This window comes from Pipistrellus hanaki (assembly GCF_964339955.1).
Source record: "Pipistrellus hanaki genome assembly, chromosome: 4".
NCBI lineage: Eukaryota > Metazoa > Chordata > Mammalia > Chiroptera > Vespertilionidae > Pipistrellus > Pipistrellus hanaki.
In genome coordinates this window covers 80,835,450-80,862,950 of record NC_140506.1, presented here as the reverse complement: position 1 = coordinate 80,862,950, position 27,501 = coordinate 80,835,450, and the positions used below count along the sequence as shown (strand labels likewise).

Sequence of the window (27,501 nt, the reverse complement as noted above, 5' to 3'; positions counted from 1 at the left end):
TTACGCTTCCCAAGGGGCATTGCGGCCCCGCCCTGGATTTCCTCACCCTCCTGGGTCAGTGCGGTCTCCTCGGACTCCACTTCCCAGCGGCGCCCGCGGGGGCACCCAGAGGCGGGGGCGGGGTGGGGGTGAGGGCGGCGGCGGCGGGGCCAGGCTGCCCGCGGCGGGGGCGGCCCACGCCTCCCCTGGACCGCCGCGGCCGCCGTCTCCGCGATGCCGCTGCTGGTGGAGGGGCGGCGAGTGCAGCTGCCGCAGTCCGCCGCGGACCTCGTCCGAGCCCACCCGCTGCTGGAGGTGAGCGGGGCCCGGGCGGGGGGCTTCCTCCCGGCGGACCGAGCCCTCCTCCCCCCGCCGCCGCCGCCGCCGCCGCCGCCGCCGCTCTGCCCCGAGACTGACTCACACTTGGCGCAGCCGAGGTGCTGCTGGCGGTGCCCCCGGCCGCGGGCAGCGCCCTTCCGCCTGCGCTGGAGGCGTCGGCGGAGCCCTCTCCTTCGGACCGCAGAGGCCGTCTGCCGAGGCCCCCGTTCTCCGGGGAGGGGAGGGCCCGGGCCCAGAGAGGTTCGGTGACAGCCCCCGTGCCGCTCAGCACCGCGGCCGGAGGGCGCCCCGGGTCCCCTGCCCCCACCCCCGGCCCGGGCTGGGCGCTCAGGGACAGCGGGGAGCCTCGCCGCGGGAACGCGCTCCGTTTGGGGTCCTCAGGGCGCGGCGGGTTATGCTGGGGGCTCCGGCAGCGTCTGGGCCGGGGTGCCCCGCGGGCTGCTCCCCGGACCCCTCCGCTGCGCCCGGGGCGCAGGGCCCGGGTATTTTTAGCCGGAAAAAGGGCCCAGCTTCTCCACAGCTGCGCCCAGTTGAGGACCACGCCCTGACGGCAGCGGTTTTTTTGTTTTGTTTTTCTGCTTTTGTCCTCAAATAGGTCTCGAAAACCTTGGTCCGCGCTTATGCAGAAACTGTTTGAAAACGTTTTTTTTTGTTTGTTTTTTACTGAAAAAACGATTGGGGACCACACCTCACACCTGTCCCAGTTAAGGGGGAATCACTTAAATCTGTCCATCGGGCACTGCCCCGTGTTCACCTCTTTCCCTCCATCCAGGGCATTTACCGTCCGGTCAGGGAGGGGGTGGTTGCTAATCACAGTCCCTCTGAGACCGTAAGCTGTTCAGGGCCGCAAAGAAAAGCGCCCCCTTCCCGTCTGAGATGGAGGCGCAGAAGCCTGGTCCGGCCTGTGGGCTGAGGGCTCTTCCTGAGAGTCCCTCTGCAGCAGCCGCAGTTTGTAATTGCACACTACTTTTGTTTATTCTCCTTCATCTGCCTCCAGAGTGTAAGCTTCCGTCGGTATTTGTTACATCAGTGAGTGAACTGCCCAGCTGGTGTGGCTCAGTGGTTGAGCCTGGACCTGTGAGCCAGGAGGTCAGGGTTGGATTCCAGGCCAGGGCACATACCAGGCTTTCCGGATCTATCCCCTGGAGGGGGCCTGTAGGAGGCAGCGGATCAATGATTTTCATCATGGATGTTTTTCTCTCTCCCTCTTCCTTCCTCTCCCTGAAATAAATAAATAAATAAATAAATAAATAAATTTAAAAATAAATAAATGAGTGAACAGATGACCCGAAGCATAAGGGGGAGTTAACTGACAGGGAAGAGGGGACGGCTTCGTGCAATTCTCCACTTGCGTTTCAAGAAACCAGTAGTGCCAGTTGTCAGCACATCCTGAGTGTGCCGCAGACGCTGGGCATTGTGCTAAGCCCTCTCCAGTGCTGTGTCGCTGTCACGGTGAAGTCAGGAGTAGGACTCGCCAAGGGAAAACATTCCAGCTGCCTGTGAAAAATGTGACACTTATTTTTATGTCTGAAAATTTATATGACAGATAGAAAGATCAGAGTCCAAGGCGGCACACGGAGCGTGGGGAGGGGCGGGGCGGTGGGGCTGGGCCTGTTCAGGGAGACGTGGCCAGAAAGGCTTCCTGGTGGGGACCAGTTCGCGTTAGAGACACACGGAGGAGGGGCGGTCACGTTCACTTGCAGCAGTCTAAGGAAGGAGGGCGGGGGTAAGAGATGTGAAAAGGGGACAGGGGTGGGGGGCTAGGCAATTGAGAGAGACTGTGTTCCGATGGGCAGGGGAGGAAGGTCCTGAGGGCAGGTGAGCTGCCAGTCTCCTTGGTGCAGAGGACAGACCGGAAATAAGTGGAGAGGGGTAGGTCGTACCTGGATTAGAGGGGTTTGGGTGGATCCTTCAACAAATAGGCAGTGGAGGGAAATGAAAGATTTAACTTTTTCTATTGTATAAGTAGCACATCCTCTTTGTAAAAATTAAATAAATGTAAATGTTAAAAAGAATTACTAATCTATGGCTACAGTCACTTCGCATTTCAGTAAATATTCTTACAGAGGTTCTTCTTTGTGTGTGATGTACTTTTAAAAATGAGAGCATACTGCCCTAACCAGTTTGGCTCAGTGGATAGAGCATCAGTCTGCAGACTGAAAGGTCCCAGGTTCGATTCCGGTCAAGGGCATGTACCTTGATTGCAGGCACAGCTCCAGTAGGGGATGTGCAGGAGGCAACTGATCGTTATTTCTAACTTTCTATCCCTCGCCTTTCCTCTCTGTAAACAATCAATAAAATATATTTTTTTTAAATGAGAGCATACTATATATTCTTTTTCATGTAACAGTGTGATGTAAGAATTTCCAGGAAGTTTAAGCCTCTCCCTAGCTATGCCTAGCACAGAATAGTAACAATAATAATAATGCAGCGTCATCCCAATATGCCAAGGTTGCGGGTTTGAACCCTGGTCAGGGCACACACAAGAGCCAACCAGTGAATGTGTAAATAGGTGGAACAGCAAATCGATGTTTCTCTTTCTAAAGTCAGTTTTTAAATATATATTTGTATTGATTTCAGAGAGGAAGGGAGAGAGAGAGAGAAACATCAATGATGAGAGAATATGATTGATTGGCTGCCTTCTGCACTCTCCCTATTGGGGATGGAGCCTGCAACCAGGGTATGTGCCCTGGACTGGAATTGAACCCGGGATCCTTCAGTCCACAGGCTGACGCTCTTATCCACTGAGCCAAACCAGCCAGGGCTAAAGTCCATTTTTAAGAAATAACAGTAACGCCGTGGAACTTGCTGAGCACCGCTGCCCTGTGAAGTAGGAGTGGGGGCTGTTCCCATTTTACAGGTGATGACGGTGAGCACAGAGAGGCTGAGTGAGTTGCCCAAGGTCCCACACCCTGTAAGTGGTGTCGCCTGGATCAGAACCCTGGCCGTCTGCCTCGGTCTCCAGCTGCACTGTTCAGTATGGTAGCCACCAACCACATGTGGCTGTTTACATTTAAATTATTTAAAATTAAATAAACTTTAAAAATTCCTCAGTCGAACTAACCACGTGTCAAGTGTTCGAAAGCCACCTGTGGCTCCTGGCTCCTGTAGGAGGCAGCACAGATACAGATGCTGCCGTCACCGCAGGAAGTTCCGTCCGGCAGCACTATGTAGTCTTTACTCTCTCTCTCTCTTTTTTTTTAATTTATTGATTTTTTACAGAGAGGAAGGGAGAGAGATAGAGAGCTAGACACATCGATGAGAAAGAAACATCGACCAACTGCCTCTTGCACACCCCCTACTGGGGATGTGCCCGCAACCAAGGTACATGCCCTTGACCGGAATCGAACCCGGGACCTTTCAGTCAGCAGACCGACACTACCGCTGAGCCAAACCGGTTTCGGCTAGTCTTTGCTCTTAACCAGTCCTGCAACACCTTTTAAATGGCTTCGTAGAATTCCACAATATGAATGCGCTGTAACTCTCTCTTCGTCCTTTTAAGCATGGAAGGCACTTATAATCGTTATGAAAAGTCACAGAGCTAAATCGTAATTATTCCTTCAAATGAAATTGCTGGGCTCGGAAGGGTGTTTGGTTTTCTTGAGCAGAGAAGTGATGTAACAAAACCAGTGTTTTGAAGCAATAATTCTGGCGGCCATCAGGGAGGATAGAGTGGGCAGGGGAGACCTTGGGGGTCCAAGAAACGGAGGAGGGATGGTGACAGCCACTCCCTACACTCCCGCCCTCCGTTACTCCTCACACAACCTGAGGGTGGTCCGCTGTCCCCATGGCCCGGAGGCGGCAGGAGCACAGTCAAGAGCATGCCCACAGGCGGGCAGTCTGTGAAAGGCAGGGGACCCCGCTGTCTTGCTGTCTACCTTCCGCTCCTAAGTTCTGTGGCAGGAATTCAGATGTGAGACCGTGGAGGACTGAAATAAGGTGGTAGCACAAGTGGGAAGAAGGCTCAGTTTTGAGAGCTGTACCTGTTGATGATAATTTCCTACACATCGAGCTTTCCGTTCCCAAAGCCCCGTTAGACCTGCTCCTGTTTTTGAAGGAAGAGCTGACAGTCTGCAGCAGGAGGGTACAGCGAATGACAGGCTAACCCGGGGGCAGTTACCGATAGGCACAAGCCAAATCCTGTTTGTGGGTAGTTGGCGAGCTTTAACATTAAATTTTAAAGGGTGGGAGAAAAATCAAAAGATTAATATTTGGTGATGTGAAAGTATATGAAATTCAGATTTTGGTATTTCCCATAAATAAGGTTTTTGGGGACACAGCTACAGCCTTTTGCTTTCATGGGGCGTGCTGCTTTCATGCTACAGGGCAGTCCGCACAGCCCGAAATACTTACCACCCGGCCCCTTTCAGGAGGGGAGGGTTGGCCCCGGGCACCACAGGCTTGGAGTTGGGAACTGAGGGTGAGGTGTTGCACAGAAAGACCGATGGAAAAGATATTTTTTAAAAGTGAATCTTAGTGTCCAGAGAAAAGCAAAAGCTGAGGAAGCTATTTATTATATCAGAAAGGATGTGAGTTTATGAGGTAGGGCTGGCTGTGGGCTTTCCCCCAGAGAACTTTGAAAATAAAAAAAACTTTTTTTAATTTCTCTAAGTGGAAGACAGAAGCAGCATACCATTCCTGCCTGTGGCATTCTCTCTTCTTCTAATAGTCCACGGTGCTTTTCTCTGGAGCTATGTCAAAAAAGACCTGATTTTTGGTCTTGGGTATGAATCAGATCTCACAAGTAGCTTTACTTTTGGATGGTGACCCAGTTATGAAAACAAATGGTAAAAATTTGCCTTTGTTCCTACCTCTCTCTTTCCCAAAAGACCAAAGGTAAGGTAAGTAATAAAGGAGTGGTAAGAAGGAAATTCTTGATCTCCTTTGCTGTTTTGCATTGAGGTGAGCTGAGAAGAGGTATGAAGATGGAAAGTGCTTCCTGATAAGGAGTGTTTGAGTTTCAGAACAATCGGCCACATTTATTTCTCACTGACGGCTGCAGCGGCAGTGGTGCCAGGCAGATCCAGGTCTTCACTGCAGTTCACTTAGTTCTCAATTCCTCTCTTAAACTGAGGGCTGGTCTCATTCTAATCGCTGTTTTGCTTCCAATTAATGGGAGTTTATTAAAAAGAAGACACTAGCTGAAGCCGGTTTGGCTCAGTGGATAGAGCGTTGGTCTGCGGACTGAAAGGTCCTGGGTTCGATTCCGGTCAAGGGCATGTACCTTGGTTGTGGGCACATCCCCAATAGGGGATGTGCAGGAGGCAGCTGATCGATGTTTCTTTCTCATCGATGTTTCTAACTCTGTCCCTCTCTCTTTCTCTCTGTGAAAAATTAATAAAATATATTTAAAAAACAAGACACTGTAATTCATCAAGCTGGTCATTATGCCTTTTTATATCTATTTTAATAAGTACTAACTTAAATTCTCACCAATATGAGATATGGCAAGAAGCCTGTTTAAGACTATGAAAACATTCTCCAGTCTAGACAATACACTATATTACATATCTGGATAAGAATTTTTTCATTGAGTTTATTTGTTGCAAGTAAGGAAATTATGATACTTAAGTTTGTATCAATTTGACATTTTTTTGGGGGAAAATGTGTAGTTCAGTTTTCATTCAAGAATTTAACCACTTAATTTTTCCTCCCCCAGGATTACTGCATAACAATTTATACAAATATTCATTTAGACAAAATGAGGACACCTAATATTAATCTATTTTTTATAGATTTGCTCATTTTTTGTTTTCTACTTTAATAATAATATAACTATATTATAGAAGATTTAGAGAATAGAGAAAAAATACCAGTTCAATTACTTGAGTTTGCCCTGTTCTAACAACCATGCTCATATTGGTGAATTTCCTTCCAGAATTAAACTGGATATTTAATTTTTCCTAGATATAGTCATGTTTTAGCATTCTTGTATTAAACAGTATATTGATAGCTTTAAATTTTTATACTTTTGCATCTTGCTTTTCATTGTACATTTCAAAGCTCTTTTCCCATAGTCCTCATTTTCCACGGCTGTGCAATTAGTAGTTGTGAGTTGGTTCTGCACAATTTACTTACCTTTCTTGTTGCTGCTCCCAGCTTTTTGCCATCCTAAATAACACAGGGATTTTGGATTATTTTCTCATTACGGATTTCCAGGAGTAGGATTATCAGGGGATAGGGAAGATCTTAACCTTTCTACTTCTTTAAAGAAAGGAAAGAGGAGATGTGGTTTCTGATCCACTGATCCACTAGGCCATACCATCTGACTCTTTTTACTCTTGTAAAATCGTGAGGAGCCTCCTGTCTTCTTCAGTAAGGAACTGTGAAAACGGATTTTTGCATCTTATTCCATAGATGCAAAAAACTAAAATCTAAAAAACTAAAACTAAAATCTTGTTTTATAGGATAAAAAAGAATAGGACTTTGTTGTTGCTTTTTGCATTGTTCCACATGATGGTTACTGCTTTCTTTTTAGTTTAGCCTTTCTGTCAAATAACACACACACCTCAGACCTACACGTGTGTATTTCCCACTTAGGGCACACTTTGGCTCTCTCCACCCCTCTAGTTATTCAGTCCTCACTAATTTCCATCACTATTTTTTTTTTTTTAATTAAACAGGAAAGAGCCAGACTCCTCAGAGGTCAGTCTGTTCAACAAGTGGGACCCCAGGGCCTTCTGTATGTTCAGCAGAGAGAGCTTGCAGTGACCTCCCCAAAGGATGGTAGGTTAGGAAGCAGTGAATTGGGCGCTCTCCCAAAAGGCTATTGGATATTTTATTTTATTTCTTTTTTAAACAGGCTCCATCTCCATTCTGGGTTCTGATGATGCCACCACTTGCCACATTGTGGTCCTGAGGCACACAGGTATGGCGAGAGAGACAAAGGAAATCATTATTTAAACCAGCCACGTTTGGGACCGTTAGTTTGAGTGTCCTGGTGTCCTACCGGAAACCTGACTCGGCTCACCTTCTCTCTGGTCTGCATGGTACCTCCCTGTGCCCTGGTCAGAACGGGTTGGCTGGGCAGCACAGTTTCTGTCTTTCCTTACAGGATGTTCAGAGAGGAGGTGGTCCGGATGGACAGGATTGAGTTGGCTTGCTTACTGAGGGCTCATCGGGAATAACTGAGTCATTTCACCCTTGTTCTTCAGGTAACGGGGCTACCTGCTTGACACATTGTGATGGATCTGACACCAAAGCTGAGGTCCCCTTGATCATGAACTCCATAAAATCCTTTTCTGACCACGCTCAATGTGGAAGGTGAGCTCCACGCTACTCTGTTTTGATATCGGGAACTTTGTACCCTTGTGTAGAGGAAACCTCTGTGGAAGCTGGGACAGACACACAGATGTCACTACCACAGTGGCTGTCTTGTTCCTCTGGAGCGGAGCTTGGCACAGCATGGCCCCTTGTCCTGGTTGGTGAGGGAGGGAGGGAGGGAGTGGGTGGGTGGGTGATGGGTACAGGCAGGAAACAAGGCTGGATTGTGAATGGAAGGTTTGACCTTGCACCCGTAGTTTTATGTTCAGTAACGTATTTTTAGATGTTCCTATATCAGACATTGGGGTACATAGTACCCCAGCTGTAGTATCCCTTCATTCATTTATTCCTTCAGCGATTATTTATTGAATGCTCTGTATGAGCAAGAGCTGGTTTAGGTGCCAAGGACAGAGCAGTGGACAGCGTACACCAAACCCGCCCCCACGGTGTTCATATGGTAAAGCAAGGAGACATTCAGTAAGCAGAGTAGGATGTTAAATGGTAGACAGGGCTGTGGGGGAAAATCAAGGCAGGGAAGGAACGGGAGACGGCTGAGGGACTAGGGGTACATGTCGGCAAAACAGTGATTTCACCAGGGATCCCTTACAAGAGCTGAGGTCTGACCTGGCCGTCCATCACAGCATCTAACCTCACCGGTTACAGGAAGTGTAACCCCCTCCTTTCCGCGGCTGCTGACACAGACTCGGCTGGCCCGGAGTCACACAGCTCGTCAGTGGTGGGCCCGTGACATCTGGCCTGTGCTCACTCCCCTGTCCCCTCTCCTTCCTCCCCCATCAGGCCGACTGCAGGCTTTGCTCCCATTTTACGTGAAGCCTCATGCAGCCGTTGAATGAACTAGTCCATTCATATACAAGTGCTTAGAATCCCAAAGGTTTAAAAAGCCTCTGTCAGTGTCACTAGTACAACACAGCTGAATTTTTAAATGTAATTACACTCCTGCCTGTGTGGCTGCCGCGGGCCGGGCTGGCTTCACCGGCCTGCAGCCTCTGCAGCCGCAGAACGGACTTTTCATTGGGCCCTCGATGACTCAGCTGGATCTGGCCACAGGCCCAACTCCATGGTTCTCAGAACGCAGTTGTGAGACATCCCTGGTCTCTTCACGGAACTGCTGTGGTCTCTGGAAGGTCCGCTGCACCCTGTGGCCCAGTGTCCAAAGCCACGGCGACCTCTGCTCCTCTTACTGTGAAGGCTCAGTATGAGACCGCTTGATGGTTGGCCCTGTGCTGGTTTCTTAGATTCCAATTCATTCCTCACGTCTCTGTGAAATACAGCGGCACTTTCTTTTCTTTTCTTTTTTTTTTTTTAAATATATATTTTATTGATTTTGTACAGAGAGGAAGGGAGAGAGACAGAGAGCCAGAAACATCAATGAGAGAGAGTCATCGATCAGCTGCCTCCTGCACACCCCCCACCGGGGACATGCCCACAACCAAGGTACATGCCCCTGTCCGGAATCGAACCCGGGTCCCTTCAGTCCCCAAGCCGACGCTCCATCCATTGAGCCAAACCGGTCTCAGCTCTTTTCTTTTTTAGTATGTTCTTATTTATTTCATTTATTTATTTTATTTTTTTATTTTTTATTTTATTGATTTTGTACAGAGAGGAAGGGAGAGAGATAGAGAGTTAGAAACATCGATGAGAGAGAGTCATCGATCAGCTGCCTCTTGCACACCCCCTACCGGGGATATGCCTGCAACCAAGGTACATGCCCTTGACCGGAATCGAACCCGGGACCCTTCAGTCCCCAAGCCGACGCTCTATCCATTGAGCCAAACCGGTCCCGGCTGTTCTTATTTATTTCAGAAAGGGAGATAGAAACATGACTAATGAGAGAATTATTGATTGGCTGCCTCCTGAATGCCCCCCACTGGGGATTGAGCCAGCAACCCAGGCATATGCCCTTGACCGGAATCGAACCTGGGACCCTTCAGTCCACAGGCTGACACTCTATCCACTGAACCAAACCAGCCAGGCTACAACTGCACTTTCCAAAGACTGGTCCCCGGGTTGTTTCAGGCTGCGCACAGGTAGTTAGCAGACAAGTGGGAAACACGTGGCTAAACAAGGTTTATTTTTTCCCCCACCTGTCAGACTTCTTAGGGCTCTTCTTTGCTGGTGTGAACTATGATTCCTGAGGAGGGCTTACCTTGGACAAGGTTTCCCCAAATTATTTAACTCCAAGAACACTTTTTTCTGTCTCATGCATCTAACGTTCGGGGGAAACGTGGATAATAAGTCTCAGTTCCCTCTGTGGGATGGGGACGATCCTTCCTGCCTCTCCAGGGGAGCGGGCACTGGGGGGCAGCACTGTGGCAGGCCCGCTGCAGCCCCTCCACAAAGCGGGCTATGGCACGTACGCTGTCTTCCCTCCCCACCCCTCCGCCCAGTTCCTCTTTGGCGAAGACGCTGAAGAGGTTTTCAGAGGTGTCCGCTGTGGGTGGGTTGACGGTGTTAGAGGCGTATTTTTCCTGAGCAGAGTTCCTCGGCCCCTGCACCAAGCGGCACCGCGTTGTGGTAAGGCAGAAATGCGCTCAGCCGCCAGGGTTCCCGGGCAGCGTCCCCAGGAGCCTGCCTGGCCTCCCCAGTTAGCGCAGGGAGCACACAGGTGTCTTCTGTGTGCATGAGGCTCAGCATGGCCTGGAAGAGCAGGGCTTACTGAAGCTGAGAAACGCCATTCAGAGCAGAACCAGCGCATAGTCGCTGCCTTGTGCTGGCCTCTGACCACAATCCCGTCTCTTTGCCAGGCTGGAAGTGCACCTCGTGGGCGGCTTCAGTGACGATAGGCAGTTGTCACAAAAACTTACTCATCAACTTCTTAGTAAGTTCCCTGTTCTCCCCCCCAGATCTGATAAAAATTTGTACCTATTTTTGCTTGGCTGTAAGTCCCAGTGAGGACACGAGAGGGGCACCCCTTCCTGGAGTGACATAAACGGCTTAGCGTGGAACCTGACATACAGACTGGACAGCACACAGCTGCATTTTCAGGGGGTAATGGGATGGGTCAAGATTTTTTTTTAAGACAGCAGTTGATATGCTCTGAATTATGTAAAAACAGAACCACCCTCCAGGAAGAAAAGCCCATTTTAACATGTAGAAAATGAGAACACCAATCATACCATATTTTCCCTACTCAATGAGTATTTTTTTTCAAAAACACATTGTTCTGTTAACCATGAGGATTGAGGTAACAAATTGACACAGAACTGGAGCATACATTGGTACAGCCTGCTGGGAAAGCAATTTGGCATCATGGTAGTCTTAAAAAGGCTCATACCCTTGGACCCAGTAGTTCCCCTTCTGGGAATATTCTAAGAAAATAACCCGAAATGTGCACAGAATGTATGCCCAAAGATAGATGGGCAGTAGAACATTACCAACGGGAAATGATCTAATGTTCATTAGTAAAGGAATAATGATGTGGCTGTTAAATATGTCTACATGCTATGAGCTTAGCTGTGCATTGGAAAAGCATGGAATACACAGCGTATTAACTGAGACTGTGGGCATTAAAACCCATATACTTCTACCGTTAAAAACCATTACTCCTTATTCTTTTCTGTTTTTCCAAATTTTTGGAGTGATCAAAATTTTTTATGACTATGATATCAGGAAAAATAGTTACTTAGGAAGAGTAAAATTCTTACAGTCATTTTATCCTCCCAAACCTCCGAATGAAGAGAAATGGAAAGCCGTGGTCAGAGTTTTCTTTGGGCTTGAGGCTGGGAACATGGCCATAACTTGGCAGGCCTGGTAGGACAGGTGGCGGCTGAAAGGGTGTTAGGACAGAGATGGCTCAGCTGGCTTCCGTCCCTCCGTCTCCTTCTTGACTTGCTCCGCTTATGTTCTGCTAACCAAAGGAACTTTTTTGACACCCAGTTTTAAAATTCTAATTGCAGGTGAATTTGACAGACAAGATGATGACATTCACTTAATGACATTGTGTGTGACAGGTAAGTCCTGCCGTCCTTCCCAAAATGAAGTAGATCCCAGGGACGTATTGCCCCCCCCCCCTTAAAGCAGGGCCTAGGCTCGGTAGCTCAGTCACAGAGGACACAATTTGCCGATGCTTTGCTGACTTTTCCTCTGGCTTTCCCCGTCTGCTGGTATGCTTTCCCTCCTGCCCCGTGTCCAAATCCTGCGCAGCCTCCGTTGTGCTGCTGACCCGCTTCAGGGTCACTCATCTTTCCTTCCCTGGGATTTCCAGAAGCCTGTCTGTCCTGGGCAGGAGAAGGGGCCACACCGCAGCAGGTGGAGGGCTGGGAGCCCCTGCCTCTGGAGATGGCCGTTGGTTCAGGATAAGCCCGAGTGCTCTGGGACTCGGCAGGGAAACAGGAAAACAGTTCCTTTTGTGGTCTGTTTTCCCCGCTTTAGCAGTGGGGGCTCTATTTTACAAAATGAAAGCAATTGTTTAGTGTTCCTTAAAAATTGGATCTTAAAAAAAAATACTTTTGTTTGTTTGTTAGAATTAAATGACCGGGAAGAAAACGAAAACCACTTTCCAATCATTTATGGCATTGGTGAGTAGTGTTTATCTGAGGGGTGGAAACTGGCGACATGTTGACAAGGCAGGCCCCAGTGAAAGGAACTAGTGAGCCACTGATGTCAGTATGTCACAGTATGTTCTCCTGTGTTTGCTGGGGACCCTGGGCAGGTAGCTGATCTTCTCTAAGCATTATCTTCGAAAGAGAGAGAATGTCCACACGCAGCCCGGGAGGAGAAAGCCAGGAAGCACACACAGAGCACGGACAGTGCCCCCAGCAATGGGGGTGTCAGTGGCGCTCTCCTTTCCCGAGGCGGCCGGCTGTGCTTTTATCCAGCCAGGGCTCCAGGGGCCGCAGTGGAGCATAGTAATTTTCTTACATGTAGGGATCAAGTAAGGTTTGATTGAGAAGGAAAGTAAAACTATCAAGGACCTTTCTCCGATTAGAGAAAATCCAGAAACTTCAGGATGGTCCCTAAGACTCCAGAGGTATAGGATGAAATAGGCTGTATGCAGAAGGCTTCTACCTTGTCTGTAATACTTCATGTATTTAGTTGTGTGGTGGGCACACAGATGCGTGTTGTTTTCTATAACATATATTTGAAACGCTTAGTAAAAATTAGGAAACAAAAACACGAGACTTGGCCATCATCACAGGCCCTCTACCCCCAGCCACTTGCAGACACGCTCGGCCACAGGGCTGACCAGGAAGGCCTTGCCACGCACCTGCCTGAAGAGATTGTCTTCCTATGGGGCCGGCTCTTGGTTTGGTCCAGTCTTGCAGAACCTAGTTCAGTCCAGCCATTTTGAGTGAGGTACTTGGCTAAGAGATTTCATTGTCCCTTTCCAGGAAGGAGGAAGCTACAGGCACTTGAGAGTGATTTTGTTCAGTTTTCATTCTGTTCTGTATTTGAGAGACTTATCCATGTTCTATTAGGTACGGTGGGAGAACTGTGGGCCTGTGCAATCTTCCCATGTTTGTCTTCGTCAGCTCAGTCATCCCGTTGTTCCGACAGCTGTCAACGTGAAAACGGCAGAGATCTACAGAGCCTCCTTCCAGGATCGGGGTCCCGAGGAGGAGCTGCGCGCTGCCCGAGCTTTAACAGGCGGACCAGTGAGTTTGGAATCATCTGTGTGTTCAGGGGTTACGGGAAAAAAGGGCATCAAGCTCCAAAGCCTTATAGACCTTGGATATGAAAAGTTCGTGTCAGCTTCTTTAAACCTGTGAATTAATCAGGGGCCACCTCTCTCTCCCTCTCCTTCCCCCTCTCCGTTTTTCTGAGTGCTTTTAGGTTATAAGCTCAGGACCCCAATTCTCTGCCTGGAAGGTGTAGAGGAGGTGATGTGAACCACTAGCATTCAATCCAAAGAGAAGGAATCCCTTTTACTTTGTAAGAACTTTACCTGTAAAGTTCCTACAGAGAAAGAGCCAACAAGGGGAAAAGAAGTGTCTCTCCTTTGTACCTCAGATCATACACTCCTTTGGGCCAAATAACTAAAGAACAATCTTCTGGAATGAACTGATCAAAAGACCAATCAAATCAATTTAAAAGTCTGATTGCCGCCGAAACCGGTTTGGCTTAGTGGTAGAGTGTTGGTCTGCGGGCTGAAAGGTCCCAGGTTCGATTCCGGTCTAGGGCATGTACATCGGTTGTGGGCACATCCCAGGTAAGGGGTGTGCAAGAGGCAGCTGGTTGATGTTTCTCTCTCATCGACGTTTCTAGCTCTCTCTCTCTTTCCCTTTCTCTCTGTAAAATAAATAAATAAATAAATAAAAATAAAAAAATAAAAGTCTGATTGCCTTCGGGTGCTTTTTAATTAAATAACATTTTAAGTGATCTTTTTATTTTATATTTATTTTATAATTAAAAAAAAAATCCTTACCCAAGGATATTTTTCCATTGATTTTTAGAGAGAATGGAAGGGAGGGGGAAGAGACAGAAACATTGATGTGAGAGAGACACATTGATTGGTTGCCCCTGCACACCCCCAAACAGGGCCAGGATGGAGCCTGCAACTGAGGTATATGTCCTTGACTGGAATCGAACCCGGGTCCCTTTAGTCCACGTGTAGATGCTCTATCCACTGAAACAAAACAGTTAGGGCTAAATAACATTTTTTAAATATGTGTTTTTTTTTGTTATTGATTTCAGAGAAGAAGGGAAAGGGGGAGAGGCAGAAACATCAATGAGGATGAGGGAATCATTGATCAGCTGCCTCTTGCATATCTGCCTCCTACTGGAGATCGAGTCTGCAACCCAGGCATGTGTCCTGACTGGGAATCAAACTGTTACCTCCTGGTTCATGAGTTGACTCTCAACCACTGAGCCACATCCGCCATGCTAAATAATATTTTAATTTTAAAAGTTAGAAAAATAAAAACCCAAGACTGACATCCCCCACTTGAGGAATAGGTGAAAGAATCCCTTAAAAATGTGTGTAAAACTGGGGGTGGGGTGGGGGGGAAAGAGATTTGCTCATTCATAAAATGCTGACAATTTCATTGGAAAATAATATTTGGATTCAAAGTGACCTGTTTTGCCAACCCTTGAACATTTTTAGAGTTCCTTTTATAATTTCTCAAGTATCATAGCCTTGATTTAGCTAATATTCAGAATATATTTCAATCTCAGTAACCAAAATAGAACATTTGTGAGCAAGTTGACAATGACCATCGACAAATTTGAGAATTTACGAGTTGGTCATTTGGTAAATTAGCATTTTTACAAATTGTTTTTCCTTTCTTTTGATGGGGCAGCAGGCATTGTGTAAAGTTGTAAGGTAACTTAGTTCTTGGGTATAAATGAGGAGGCAGTGTTTTCTGTAGCCATGAGGAGCACGGACTTTATCAGGCACACCTGGGACTGTGGGCTCTGTGCCCCATCTCTCTGAGCTTCAGGTTTCCACCACAATGGGGGAAACGCCATCTTCACGCAGGATTGTTGTCAGACTACACAAAATAATGTATTATATGTTACCCACAAAGTGCAGTACCTGACAGGTGGAAGTATTCAGTAAGTAGCAGCTCTAGTTATTAGGAGACATAATTGTAAAGCAGCTTATCATTCAGGTAAATGCCTTACGTGCTAGACTACACTGGAGCATGCTTTAACGGTAGGGTGTGAGAAGCTGATAGCATTCCTTAAAATCTCTCCTTGCAATGTTCTTTTCAGATGGTTAGTATTTACGATGCAAAGACAGAACAACTTCGTATAGGACCGTATTCCTGGGTGCCATTTCCACATGTGGATTTCTGGTTGCAGCAAGATGATAAGCAAATACTAGAGGTGAGAATTTACAAGGTGGGCAAATCTTAACTCTCTGGACCCTGGTCTCCTCATCTGTAAGGAAGAAAAGGGTTTAGACTAAATACTAGCTGTTTCCCCCCCGCTTCATTGGGCAGTATTTATTTCTCGGATGCCCCTGGCAGACCCCACTTACCTTTTGTATCAGGGGAGATAAGCACTGTCCTGGGTAGACACTTGCATAGTGAAGTAGGAAGCAACCAACTGCTCTTTTCTCACGAACCCAGTACACCTGTTCCTACGTAACTTTACAATTTACATGTGTGTGTAGAGCGATCCGAGAACATCCTGATTAATGTTCAAGGAACACAAGAATATTTGTCATCTTTATCAAAGTAGGGAACAGCGAGAGGTTCTTCTCTTATGCCTCATATCTTGTTTTTCCAGAATCTTTCCACTTCACCTCTGGCCGAGCCCCCACACTTTGTTGAACATATTAGAAAAACCTTCATGTTTTTAAAAAAATACCCATCTCCAACAAACACATTATTTCCTGGAAATAAAGCTCTGCTCTACAAAAAAAATGAAGATGGCTTATGGGAAAAGGTCCCTTCTCCAAGAAGCTCAAAATAGGAATTACCAAAGAAAGCAACTTTTTGGCATGACAGAGACCACTGGCGGGGGTTGGACAGAATATGAATTTGGAATCTACATCCGTTGAGTCTTAGTGTCTTTCACATGACTTTCAAAATAAAATCTTATTTTGGCAAAGGCATTTGTTACTTTTTGCTTTGCTAAAAGTTGACATCCAGCTGTTCCTTTTTGGTTAGTGATAAGGGGCAGAGGAGAAGCCATCTGCTCACTATTCTGTGACACCCATCTCAGTTACTTAGGTAATTCTAACTCTACAAAATTAGTGAATAAAGGGAAATCTATAATTGAGTCTGCTTTAAAAACAGTATTTAAAATGCAATAAAGTTCAGTCAGGATTTATACATCTCACTGAGGGTGGTGTTTTTTTTTTGTTTTTGTTTTTTACCCCAAAGTATTTTAGAAGCATCAAATCCAAACTGATATAAATTATTTCTAGATGAATGAGATGGAAGGTTCAGAAATACAAATATGATTTGATCTTACTGTCCTACATTACAATTATCTCTAAAATAGATAATTTCTCATGAGAATAAATTTAATCTAAGTATTACACAAAACCAGTGATAAATCTGTTCTTTTAGATATTAAGTCATTATAATGCTCAAATTGTGATTATTGTGCAAGTTATATTTTTCAGAAATCTTTATTTTTCTGAAGTTTCTGACTATCCAAAAGGAAGCGACTATGCTTGACTGATAGTAAGATTTATGAACCGAACTCACTGGGAACAATTTCAGGAACTTTTATTGAAACCAACATCCAAATAGTATCTTAAGGGTGAAATTCTGTTCAGCAAAACCAATTTAACAATTCCAAATATATATAAAAACATTTAAAAATTAATCTTGTTAAAGGTGATAATTTCCCCTTCCCCCATTTTATCTGCTATACTTCATTGCACCAAATAAACAGGAAGACTTTGTTTAATCATCTGCACACACACACAAAAAGAAAAAGGAAAATTGCATTTTGACAAATGCCAGATGTCAGAAATCACATCAAATCAGAGTGTAATTATAGGCTTACTGTGGTATAACTAAGGCTTCCAATACTACAGTCCACAAACCCAGTGTAAATTCCCACCGTCTCACCGTCTCTCAAGCCTGACTGCTGGACTGGAAGGACGGGCCACTGCCTCTGGTGCTGAAGGGGAGCTGCCCTCTGGAAAAGCAGACGGCAGGCGTGGAAGGGCTCACCAGTCACTCAGCAGCAGTCTGGCGTGGTCAGCCTGAGAAAGGCTACTTTTCTTTCTTATTTTTGTGTTGGGCCTAAAGGGGTGAGCTGCAGTGGAACAAACCTATGGAAGCTCCCTGGTAAAACGGTCAAAGTATACTTATTTTAGAATTTAAATTTAACTGGGTGCTACAAAGCATGTTTAATATTAGGCTTTTAGGAGTAGCATCTATTAGGTTTTCAGATATTAAACATAGAAATGAGCACAGTCTGTTCTCTTGTGCCAATTTAAAAGCTTTACCAATATTTAAAAATATACATATATATGGTCAAGAAGAGTCTTTACAGTTTCTCTTAATAGAGGAGTCACTTAGTTAGTTTAGAAATAGTATATAAAGGGAGGAATGGATTCGTGGCAGAGGAAAGTCACAGACAGAAGCACTGCCCAGTCAACTTGCTTGATAGCCTGCCACAGCTTCAGTGGACACGGTCCGTACTTACATCTCCAAGGAAAGCAGCAGTTGGGGATGGCAGAGAGGGCTTCTGACACTCTTATTTACAATTCCATTGAAACCCATTCTCCTTCAAGCCAGCACGATCCAGCTGTAAATTGCAATCTGATAAAACTAAACACCAACTAAAATAGATGGCAAAGGAAGGTTGTCTGTCTCTCTCTGCAGTGGCACAGCAGAGGACCCAGAGAGGTCTAAAGAAAGCTGTCTTACCAGGAAGTTCTGTGTAACTAATAATTTATGTTTACAAGATAAAAGCATGTGTTTCAAGTGACAGACACTTGACATTCTGAGTGTTCTTTGTGAATAAAAAGTGTTTACGGTAACTTGGGGAAAAATTATTACTACAGTTGGATAGACAGAAACAACAGTTCTCTGTACCCATTAAATTAGACAAATCAGTTACCCTGATTTTTTTGCACATACATGTGCAAAAAGCCAGTTAAAGCACAAACAACAGTAATTTCTCTTGTATTAGCATGTGGCACAGTTCACATTTTCAGTATAACTTTATCTTCCATGACACAATATTCAGTACAGTCTCAAACCAAACAGTGAATTTTATCTTAAGTTTTCCGGTTCTTCTACCTGTGGGCGGTCATCTTCTGGGCCCTGGGCAATGTTCTGGAAGGTTCCAGTCTGCTCGGCTTCCTGAGGGGCAGGAGCCCCTGGCTGTGGCTCAGGGCTGTTAGCCTCCAGGGCCTCTTGTTCCTGCCCACTGGACAGGTGCTCCATTTTCTCTAAATCTTCAATGTGACTGACTGAGCTTGTCTCACTTAGAGCATCTGAGCCTCTTAGCGACTTTTTAAAAGGCTTCTGGCCTAGAGAAAGATGGGATAAACAGCACTGAAAGTTCAATAAAGGATACTTCTGCAACAAAGCTCTCTGTGTAACAAGTGATTGCTTTATCAATTCCAACCATTCAGTGGAAATCCCCAGCATTACTGATTTGGAGCATTTGAGTAACGAGGAAAAAAAAGAGAGCTGATAATGGACTAACATGCTCCTTAGGTGAGGACTTTGAAGGTCACTCGTGAACAGCTCAGGAGAGTAAACACCAGGTTAAACATGATGCCAGTTCTCAAGACTGTAATTTCCCCCTCAGGAGTGCTACAGAGGTATTCTTCCAAGGCTGAAGCCCAAGGCTATTGGAATGGTATTTAAAGGGACAGCTGGGCCCTAACCAGTTTGGCCCAGTGGGTAGACATTGGCCTGTGGATTGAAGGCTCCCAGATTCGATTCCAACCAGGGGCACATGCCTGGATTGCAGGATTGATCCCCAATAGGGGGTGTGCAGGAGGCAGCCAATCAATGATTCTCATCATTTATGTTTCTATCCCTCTTTCTCTCTGAAATTAATCAAAATATATTAAAAATTAAAAACAAAAAAAGGGATAGCTGGTCTTAAGAGAAAAGGAACTTTGGGTTAAAGACCATGAAAACAAAGGTGTATAGGCAATATCAAATGGAAAAACATTAAATGATGCAGAAGTCTATTTTCCCACGATAAATGTAAACCTTTTCCTTTTTTTCTTTTGAGAGAGGAAGGGAAAGGGAAAGAAACACATCAATATGAGAGTAGAATGTCAATCATAGGGCTATGCCATTACTGCAGCCAAAGTGTGGAATTCTCCCTCCACCGACCGCAGCCCCAGGAGAACTAACAAGTGAGCCAAAAAGGCAATCTAAGTATTAACGGGATGGTGGCCCTTTGCTGAGGAATGTGGAAAGGCTGGGTGGGGATTTTGTGAAATTGCAGTGCCTTCCAGATTAGGTGCACTTTCAATCTCTCTTTAAATGGGGCGAAGACCTGCAGGCTGCCAGGAGCAATAGTAAAGAATAGGCACATTTAAAAACAGAAAAACGCCGGGACCGGTTTGGCTCAGTGGATAGAGCGTCGGCCTGCGGACTGAAAGGTCCCGGGTTCGATTCCGGGCAAGGGCATGTACCTTGGTTGCGGGCACATCCCCGGTGGGGGGTGTGCAAGAGGCAGCTGATCGATGATTCTCTCTCATCGATGTTTCTAACTCTCTATCCCTCTCTCTTCCTCTCTCTGAAAAATCAATAAAATATATTTTAAAATAAATAAATAAATAAATAAAATAAAAACAGAAAAACTTTTAAACAAACAGACATGAAGATCATATTGGGAAACTGAGGAAGAACGCAAAAATCATTAAAGGGCCATCATCCATCTTGATACATGTTTGCAAACACCACCAACAATTTCATGCACATGAAATGCAGAATAGTTCTGTTGTGGGTTTTCTTTTGGCCATCCTTAACGTATAATTAGATCCAGCTGGGGGGAAGCTAAAGCTTCCAGCATTAGACCCCCTACCCCCACAGCAGGCCCTGCCCGATTGGCCCCCATTGAGGAGGCTGGATGGACCCCTCCCTCCTGTGCACGAATTTGTGCACCAGACCTCTAGTGAAGATATAATGTACCTGGAAGTCTGAGTTTAGTTCGAGTGCCTGTGGGGGTCTGAGGCGGTGTTACTCCTGTATCTTGTACTTTGTAGACATACGTGTGTTCTGTGGACTCCAGAGAGCCTGCCAGGGAAAGAAAGAGAGGGGTGGGTGGTGGAAACTCCTGACACAGACTGCCTTGGCAGATGCTCTCATTCAGCCTTGTTCCCTACTGAGCTTCCTCCAGCCATGCAGCCTCACACAGACTAGTGGAGACTTGGGTACTCCTGAAACATGCCAGAACTGGAGAAAGCCACCTCACAGCTGTGCTCAAAAGTCCCAGCCCTGCCGGAGAGTTTCATCCTCGTTTCTCCAGGTATCCTGTGCACATGTGAAGAAGCCAGCAGTGTGGCTGGCTAAGCATGCCTGGAGAGCCTGGCTCAGGTGGGAAAAGCCAGCCCTAACTTCCCCATCAGAAGTGCTTTAGCAACTGTGTTTTGGTAACAAGGAATGAATGCCTCTTTGCTAAAGGCTGAGGCATGGCAGGTTCTAAAAGTCAGATTATCTCTGGTTGTCATGACAGTGGAGTCATCATTTCCTGGGGAAGGGTCACAGGAAGGGGCCCCTGGTAGAACAGGAAAGGAGTCTTGTGGATATCATCTCCCCCAAACCTCAGCAACTGTTAATAGTCCAGTGCTGGGCAAAGGCATTACTTTACTGGGCAAAACACTAATGGGGACTGCAATGTTCACACGGAGCCAAAACCGGTTTGGCTCAGTGGATAGAGCGTCAGCCTGCGGACAGAAGGGTCCCAGGTTCGATTCCGGTCAAGGGCATGTACACTGGTTGTGGGCACATCCCTGGTGGGGGTTGTGCAGGAGGCGGCTGGTCAATGTCTCTCATTAATGTTTCTAGCTCTCTGTTCCTCTCCCTTCCTCTTTGTAAAAAAATCAAAATATATATTTTTTAAAAATGTTCACATGGAAACCAAATGCCCAGACACAGTCTTGAGGGCGAGAACATCTGAGTGAACATGTTCTCACTGGATCCCAGGAAGAGAGATCTGCTCTAAGTAATGCGCATCTGCTTTTGGGTCATTTTAGCTAAGGGGTTAAGAGAAGGGAGATGGAGAGGGGAGATGAGAAAGCCACAGGGGCAGGCAGATTCCTGGCACAGTACCCAGGATAAAGCATGGGACACACAGGCTTTTCAGCGTGAGTGTGGGATCCAGGACCTACCTGCTGTTAAGTTAAAAGTTCTTCCCTTCTGTGAAGGCTGGACCGGAGAAAACCAATTCAGCACGGATCCTACTACAGGGATCTGCCGTAACACCCCCTGCAAAACAGAACATTGTTCAATATCGCCCTGTCCAGTCCAGCTCCCAGCCTGAGCCACTCAGCAGACTCACCTCTTCCAGAAGGCGCTCCTCATTGGCCTTCTGCAGTTGAACCTGAGCTTCCTGAATTCCTTTCCGAACCACTTCTGTCATGTTTTCCAGAAGCTGTGTTAAGACCAAGAAAGGCATTAGTTGTCATCTAAACTTACTGCCTGGGGCCTAGAACTATTAACACAGCACTGGGGACATTTTTCTAATGCAGTGTTTCCCAAAGTGTGGTACGCCTACCCCCAGGGGTACGGGAAGAGTTTGGTGGGGGTCCGTGCTGCACCGGAGTTTGGTGGGGATATGCACTGCACCGTGCTTAGCTGAGCCTAATTCTACGTTCTCATGAATATGAGGGGTACTCAGCATTACGAAAATTATAGAAGGGGTACATATATGTTAAAAGTTTGGGAAACACTGTTCTAATGGAATTCTGCAGTTTAAAATGTTAGTGTAAAAATAAAACAAAATCAAATAGAAGAGGATAAAATGCTCAAGGAGGTCTAAGCAGACAGACCTTGGTGACCAGCCTCATTAGCCAGGAAACAGAGAGGAGAAAGAACTATCCCTATGATCTGAATGTCACATCATTAGAAAACATGTGGCTCATTTGTGGAATTGGAGTCAGAAGTGAGATAGGTTTGGAAGAAACTGCAAAGTCCATTCAAGAATGAATGAAATATCCTTCTCTTTCCCACCCCTACCAAAAGTGAAATACATGACACGTTTCTGTCTCCTCTCAGATCTATCATGTTTTCTCTCTTTTTGAGTGACTTCTAGTGACTCAAATCTCCGGTTTAGAGAACCAACTTTAAGCCTCAGAGCCCCCTTCTCCATGCCAACTGGCCAGCAGGAGCAGGTCTGTTACTGGCGGGAAGTTCCAGTTATCAGAAACATCTGTCGCATTCAGCCTCAGGACCCAGCTACAACCAGGAAGTCTCCCCTGACCTTGTCAGACAGTGAAGGCATCTTTCTGAATGCTCAGCTACCTCTAACTTCTATTCTATAGCATTTACTACCTCACTTGGTTATATGTCTCTCTCTCCCCACTGGCTTGTGAGTTCTCCAAAGGCAAGTACCATGTCAAATCCACTTGGTATTCCCAATGCCCGGCACCATGCCTAATTCATAGCAAACTTTTTGGGAAAGAATGAATGAACAAACATTTGTGACACCAGCTAGCTGCCCAGGCAAAACTTAGAAAAGGAATGAGATTTTTCATTAGTCTTACAGACCCTTGAGTTTTCCTCAATTTCTCGGGCTGTGACTGCAATGGTCTCCACGAGTTCGGAAACATCTACTTCGTCACTCGCCATGCCAATGTAAACACAGCTCTTCATACTTTTATACTCGGGGCCTGTGGGGAGAAACAACAGACCAACTTGGTTACCTGTCATGAGTCAGCCACCAGCCCCCTGTTCTGTACACGCAAAGGAGCCCCCCTGTGGGGGGAGGAAAGTGGTTCTAACGAGGAGACAGCAGCCCGGAGAGGCGGACAGGGAAAGGAGCTCTCACCCCTCAGAATGAACTACAATGACGTTTCCTCAAAAAGACACAGCCCGTTTTCGCCAGTTAGAAATGTCCTTGCACAGTTAACAGCTGACTTATAAAAATAGTAATTACCCATTTTAAATGTAAGGTCAGATTCTAGTTCGTTTAACTTTTTCAGGAGTCCAGCATGGATTTTTTCCCCTTCTGGATCTAATTTCAAACTGTTCTTATCATCATTAGCATGTTCATACCTGTAAACAATATAAAACAACAGTATTTAAAGCTAGAATATCAATGTCTCTCGGACACAGTCACTGGGGAAGTATAAGGAACGGGAGGTTACCAAGAATGTGGATTGAGACAAATGGACAAAGGAGCGGCTCAGAGAGGGAGTTTGCTCTGCTGAGGAACGGGCCCTTTCCCTCATACGCCGCGGACAGGCACCACCTGTAGGTTGTAGACCTATGTCTCCTGATGGGGAGCTGGCACAAAAACACACACAGCAACTCCGACTGCACTGAGTGCAATGGTGGGTCCCCTCGCCTGCTGCATGTGCTGTTAGAAGTGCCCAGAATTACTACTTTTTTTTATTATTTACTGATTTGAGAGAGGGAAAGAGAAACATTGATTTGTTGCTCTACTTATTGATGCATTCATTTGTTGATCTTTTTGTTGTTGTTAATGCTCACCCAAGGATATTTTTCCATTTTTTTAGAGAGTGGGAGGGAGGAAAGATAGAGGGAAATATTGACGTGACTGAGAAATTGAGCCTGTAACCAAGGTCTGTGCCCTTGACAAAAATCAAACCCAGATCCTGCAGTCTGTGGGCTGACACTATCCACTGAGCCAAATCAGGCAGGACCAGAACTTCTAATTGAATGTTCATTAGATGTTTTCACTGTTACTGCACGTATTCATCTGAGATTTTTAAGTTGGTTCATAAATTGACCCACTTGGTCTTTATACAGCAGAGAAATTAACATCAGGCAATAAGCAGAAACCATACCTGACAACCCCTATTCCAGGCCAGTTAGGGTCATCAACGTGCAAGAGGCCTGCTGTTCTTGTCACTTCTTGCTTGAACTCCTCTCGTAGCTGTAGTGTACAGGTCATGACGGGCAGCTTGCCTTCTATGCAGGCTACCAGCTGGTCCACGTCCTCTCCCCGAGTTCCTAAAACTAAAAACATTCAAGGAATGTTACGGAAATGCTTCAGGAACAGCTAAAATTTAGAGGGCAGGGCTCCCACTTCCTCTACCAGAAAGGCCAACAGCTCTAGGTACATCCAATTAGCTGGAGCCGAGGACGAATCTGGTATTATATAGCCACACCCTCCGGTACAGAGTTTTTTCTTACAAAGACAGAATTAGCTCCTCCAATTTAATACACAATGACACTCTGATGTAAAACTGAGATTCTTCCCACAGAAAGATTCTGCTTAAATTAAGTAAGAACAAAGGGGCAACCACACAGCACATTAACATCTCGGGAGAAAGTTATTTTGGTGTGCTGTGGCGGGAGGCCAGAAGGGGGGTGACGAAGACAGAACTAAGTCACTTCTGAAGGTGAGAGCCTGAGAGGACTCAGGGCTGCAAGAGTCTTGGCACCATCATGGCTCCCTCACTTCTGTCGATTTCAACACTGCGCGTGACCTCACTGAGCCGCGGTACACACCGCGCCGCCTCAGTGTCCTCAGCCCGCCTTCCCAGTGTCAGAGACCAGCTCTGGGGCTGGGTGAGGAAGCTGGGCGGCAGGAGCAGACACTCCTGGAGAATCCCGAGGCCAGCAGCCATCTTCACAACAGCTTTTCTTTGCAGGACAGATGCCTGAACTTCCTTACTTTGATGTTTTTGAGAAAACACGCCAAAATGTTGAGAACATTTCATGAAAAACCATCAAACATTTTCTGAAAATGTTGAAATCATTTCAAAATAAAAATACAACAACAAAAATACATCTTTTTTCAGCTTTTTTAAATGCCTACTATAATATGCTAAGCACTACCTAAGGCATTTCATATACTTGTTCTCATTTAAATATTCACACCATTATCACGAAGTAGTGGGAAATAGGTCTGGAGATAACTTGCTCAAGGCCCCCACAGGTATGAAGTGGTCTGGGGGGACAAATACCCAGGACTCGGTCATCAGATCCAGGTACTTTCAGCTACCTTCTTCCTTAAATAACTAAAAGTGGTTCTCAGCCTTTGCTGGCCTATGTGAGTCACAGGGAACTTTCAAAGGTAAGATGTCCAGGCTCCACTCTAGACCAAGAAAATCAGAATCTCTGTAGGTGAGGCCCAGCCGATGGGAGTTGTCAGAGCTCCACAGGTGATTCTATTATACAGGCTGGACTGAGAACCACTGACAGAAAAGCATCACACGACATCAACACACAGGAGTTCAAGTGACTTCAGAAGCCTCCGTTTCTGAGAAATTACACTGGAAGGCTAATTTACCTAAATTTAGCCCAAAAGAAAAGAAAAATCCTCTTCAAAGAGAGCAGAATATCACAAGGGAAAGCTCTAACACCCCATAGCCTGGACTTTCATAGACACGTCACTGATGTTCCCCAGAACAGAAGTGAGGCAATCCATGGAGACGAGTTACCTGCCGCTGTCATCAAAGGGCTGAACCTCACACACACTCCCTCTGCTTCCAGATCCATGACCGTGAGGCCACTCACAGGCACCAGCTGTTTCAGCTCTTCTCCCAGCTGCAGGGAAAAGGGTAGAATGAACGCGCTCCCGCAAGGAGGGAACCGAGTGTCTTCAGACCTACCCTCATCCATTCAGCCCCGGACTCAAGAACTCCTGGGGGGTCTAGTTTCCTTTAATCTTTTTTTTTTTTTTTTTTTTTTTAAAAGGAAATCTTACTGAAACCGGTTTGGCTCAGTGGATAGAGCATTGGCCTGCAGACTGAAGGGTCCCAGGTTCGATTCCGGTCAAGGGCATGTGCCTTGGTTGCGGGCACATCCCCTGCAGGGGGTGTGCAGGAGGCAGCTGATCGATGTTTCTCTCTCATCGATGTTTCTGACTCTCTGTCCCTCTCCCTTCCTCTCTGTAAAAGATCAATAAAGTATATATATTTTTTAAAAAGGAAATCTTACCTTTTTATTTTTATTTAAAATATATTTTATTGATTTTTCACAGACAGGAAGGGAGAGGAAGAGAGAGTTAGAAACATCGAGGAGACAGAAACATTAATCAGCTGCCTCCTGCACACCCCCGTTGGGGACGTGTCACAACCAAGACCGGAATCAAACCTGGGACCCTTGTGTCTGCAGGCTGACGCTCTATCCACTGAGCCAAACCAGTTAGGGCAGAAATCTTACCTTTTTAAAAAATATATGTTTTTACTGATTTAAGGGAGAGGGCAAGAGATAGAAACAGCAATAATGAGAGAGAGTCATCAATTAGCTGCCTCTTGCATGCTCCCCACTGGGGATTGAGCCCAAAACCTTGGCCTGTGCCCTGACTGGGAATCGAACCGTGACCTCCTGGTTCATAGGTCAGTGCTCAACCACTAAGCTACACCGGTTAAGGTCCTTTGATCTTATGATTTTCTTTGAATGCTATCATAATTCCTTTTTAAAAACAGTAAATTTTACATCTATTCTTAATTAAAAAGCCTAAGTTCATTGTAGAAAAATCTAGGAAATATAGGTAAACCAAGTGAATAAAAATCACCCAAAATATGCCACTAATGTCATGTGGCATATACACAATGTCTTCCTCCCTGTGTATGTGTGTGTGCATGCCTTATTGTTGTCATAAACCAGGATAATCTACACACTGGGTTGTAATCTACATTTTTCATATAACTGATGACCATTTTCCTTCTTTCATAAACACCCAGACACATGGTTTAATGTGGTTCTTTTGAACGTCACTGTATGGACATTATTCACCAAATGTCCTAGGTTGGCATGTCCAATGTTTTGCTAGGATTTATAATATTGTGCTAAACATCCTTACATTGTTTAGAACATTCTTTAGGCTGAGATCCTTGGAGGTACAATTTTAGTGTCAAAAAGCAGCCAGAGCACAACGCCTCTATTCATACTGCCAGACTGCCGGCGGTGTTCAGGGGCCTCTGGCTTATGTGCTTTCTGGTGTCACCACGGACCCTCACCAGAACCCCAAAGTGGCTGCACTGTAACCTACACTGTGCATGTTGTTTTAACAGCAAAGAAATGGTCACATGAGGAAATATGTTGGGAAGACTTGCCAGAACCATGCAGTACGGGAGGCAGTGACCTGATTAGGGACAGAACCCCAGGATCAAGCCCAACGCCCTCACAGGAGGCTCCTCCGCTGGGTCTCATTGCCCAGACATGGCCACGTAAAGCGCACAACTGCCATTCTTACCCAGCGATTCAGTGCATCACAGGAGTGTCCCTCCCGGCCAACTGTTGAAGGGGCCATGTTGGGTGCTGGGACAGCTTTAAGCACTGGATCTGAAACCAAACAGGAAAGGATTCACTTCCCAGAAACAGCAAACTAAAAAAGGCAACCCTCCAACTCATTTTCTTTAGCTTCTAACATTAACCCACA

At 46.0% G+C, this 27,501-nt stretch overlaps 2 protein-coding genes across 6 annotated transcripts in view; one reads left to right on the top strand and one right to left on the bottom strand.

Moving 5' to 3' along the window:
- Nucleotides 1-117: 117 nt before the first annotated feature.
- On the top strand, nt 118-16,098 carry NTAN1 (N-terminal asparagine amidase). 4 transcript variants are annotated; one of them, XM_084881153.1, is made up of 10 exons: nt 118-294; nt 6,942-7,044; nt 7,121-7,186; nt 7,473-7,581; nt 10,347-10,420; nt 11,499-11,552; nt 12,066-12,119; nt 13,099-13,196; nt 15,256-15,369; nt 15,775-16,098. In XM_084881153.1, exons 1-10 carry the CDS (start codon nt 214-216, stop codon nt 15,958-15,960), a joined length of 939 nt encoding a protein of 312 aa, XP_084737279.1. In that variant the 5' UTR covers nt 118-213; the 3' UTR covers nt 15,961-16,098. The 4 variants fall into 4 exon arrangements, with proteins under 4 accessions (XP_084737279.1, XP_084737281.1, XP_084737282.1 ...); XM_084881154.1 differs by lacking the exon at nt 118-294 and adding an exon at nt 447-558; XM_084881155.1 differs by lacking the exon at nt 6,942-7,044 and having other exon boundaries at nt 140-294.
- The window catches only part of PDXDC1 (pyridoxal dependent decarboxylase domain containing 1), a gene marked incomplete at its 3' end in the record, with an annotated part of 51,436 nt that continues 39,298 nt past the window's right edge, over nt 15,364-27,501 (bottom strand). The window contains exons 15-24 of one of the 2 annotated variants that reach the window (XM_084881124.1): nt 27,316-27,404; nt 25,556-25,661; nt 23,954-24,125; nt 23,080-23,198; nt 22,692-22,813; nt 21,484-21,576; nt 21,314-21,410; nt 20,115-20,219; nt 18,255-18,487; nt 15,364-15,423 (exon numbers count right to left, since the gene is read on the bottom strand). In XM_084881124.1, coding sequence (XP_084737250.1) covers nt 15,364-15,423; nt 18,255-18,487; nt 20,115-20,219; nt 21,314-21,410; nt 21,484-21,576; nt 22,692-22,813; nt 23,080-23,198; nt 23,954-24,125; nt 25,556-25,661; nt 27,316-27,404 — 1,196 coding nt within the window. Of the gene's footprint in view, nt 15,424-16,707; nt 18,488-20,114; nt 20,220-21,313; nt 21,411-21,483; nt 21,577-22,691; nt 22,814-23,079; nt 23,199-23,953; nt 24,126-25,555; nt 25,662-27,315; nt 27,405-27,501 lie in introns of those variants that run through there. The other variant, XM_084881123.1, reaches the window with a different exon arrangement.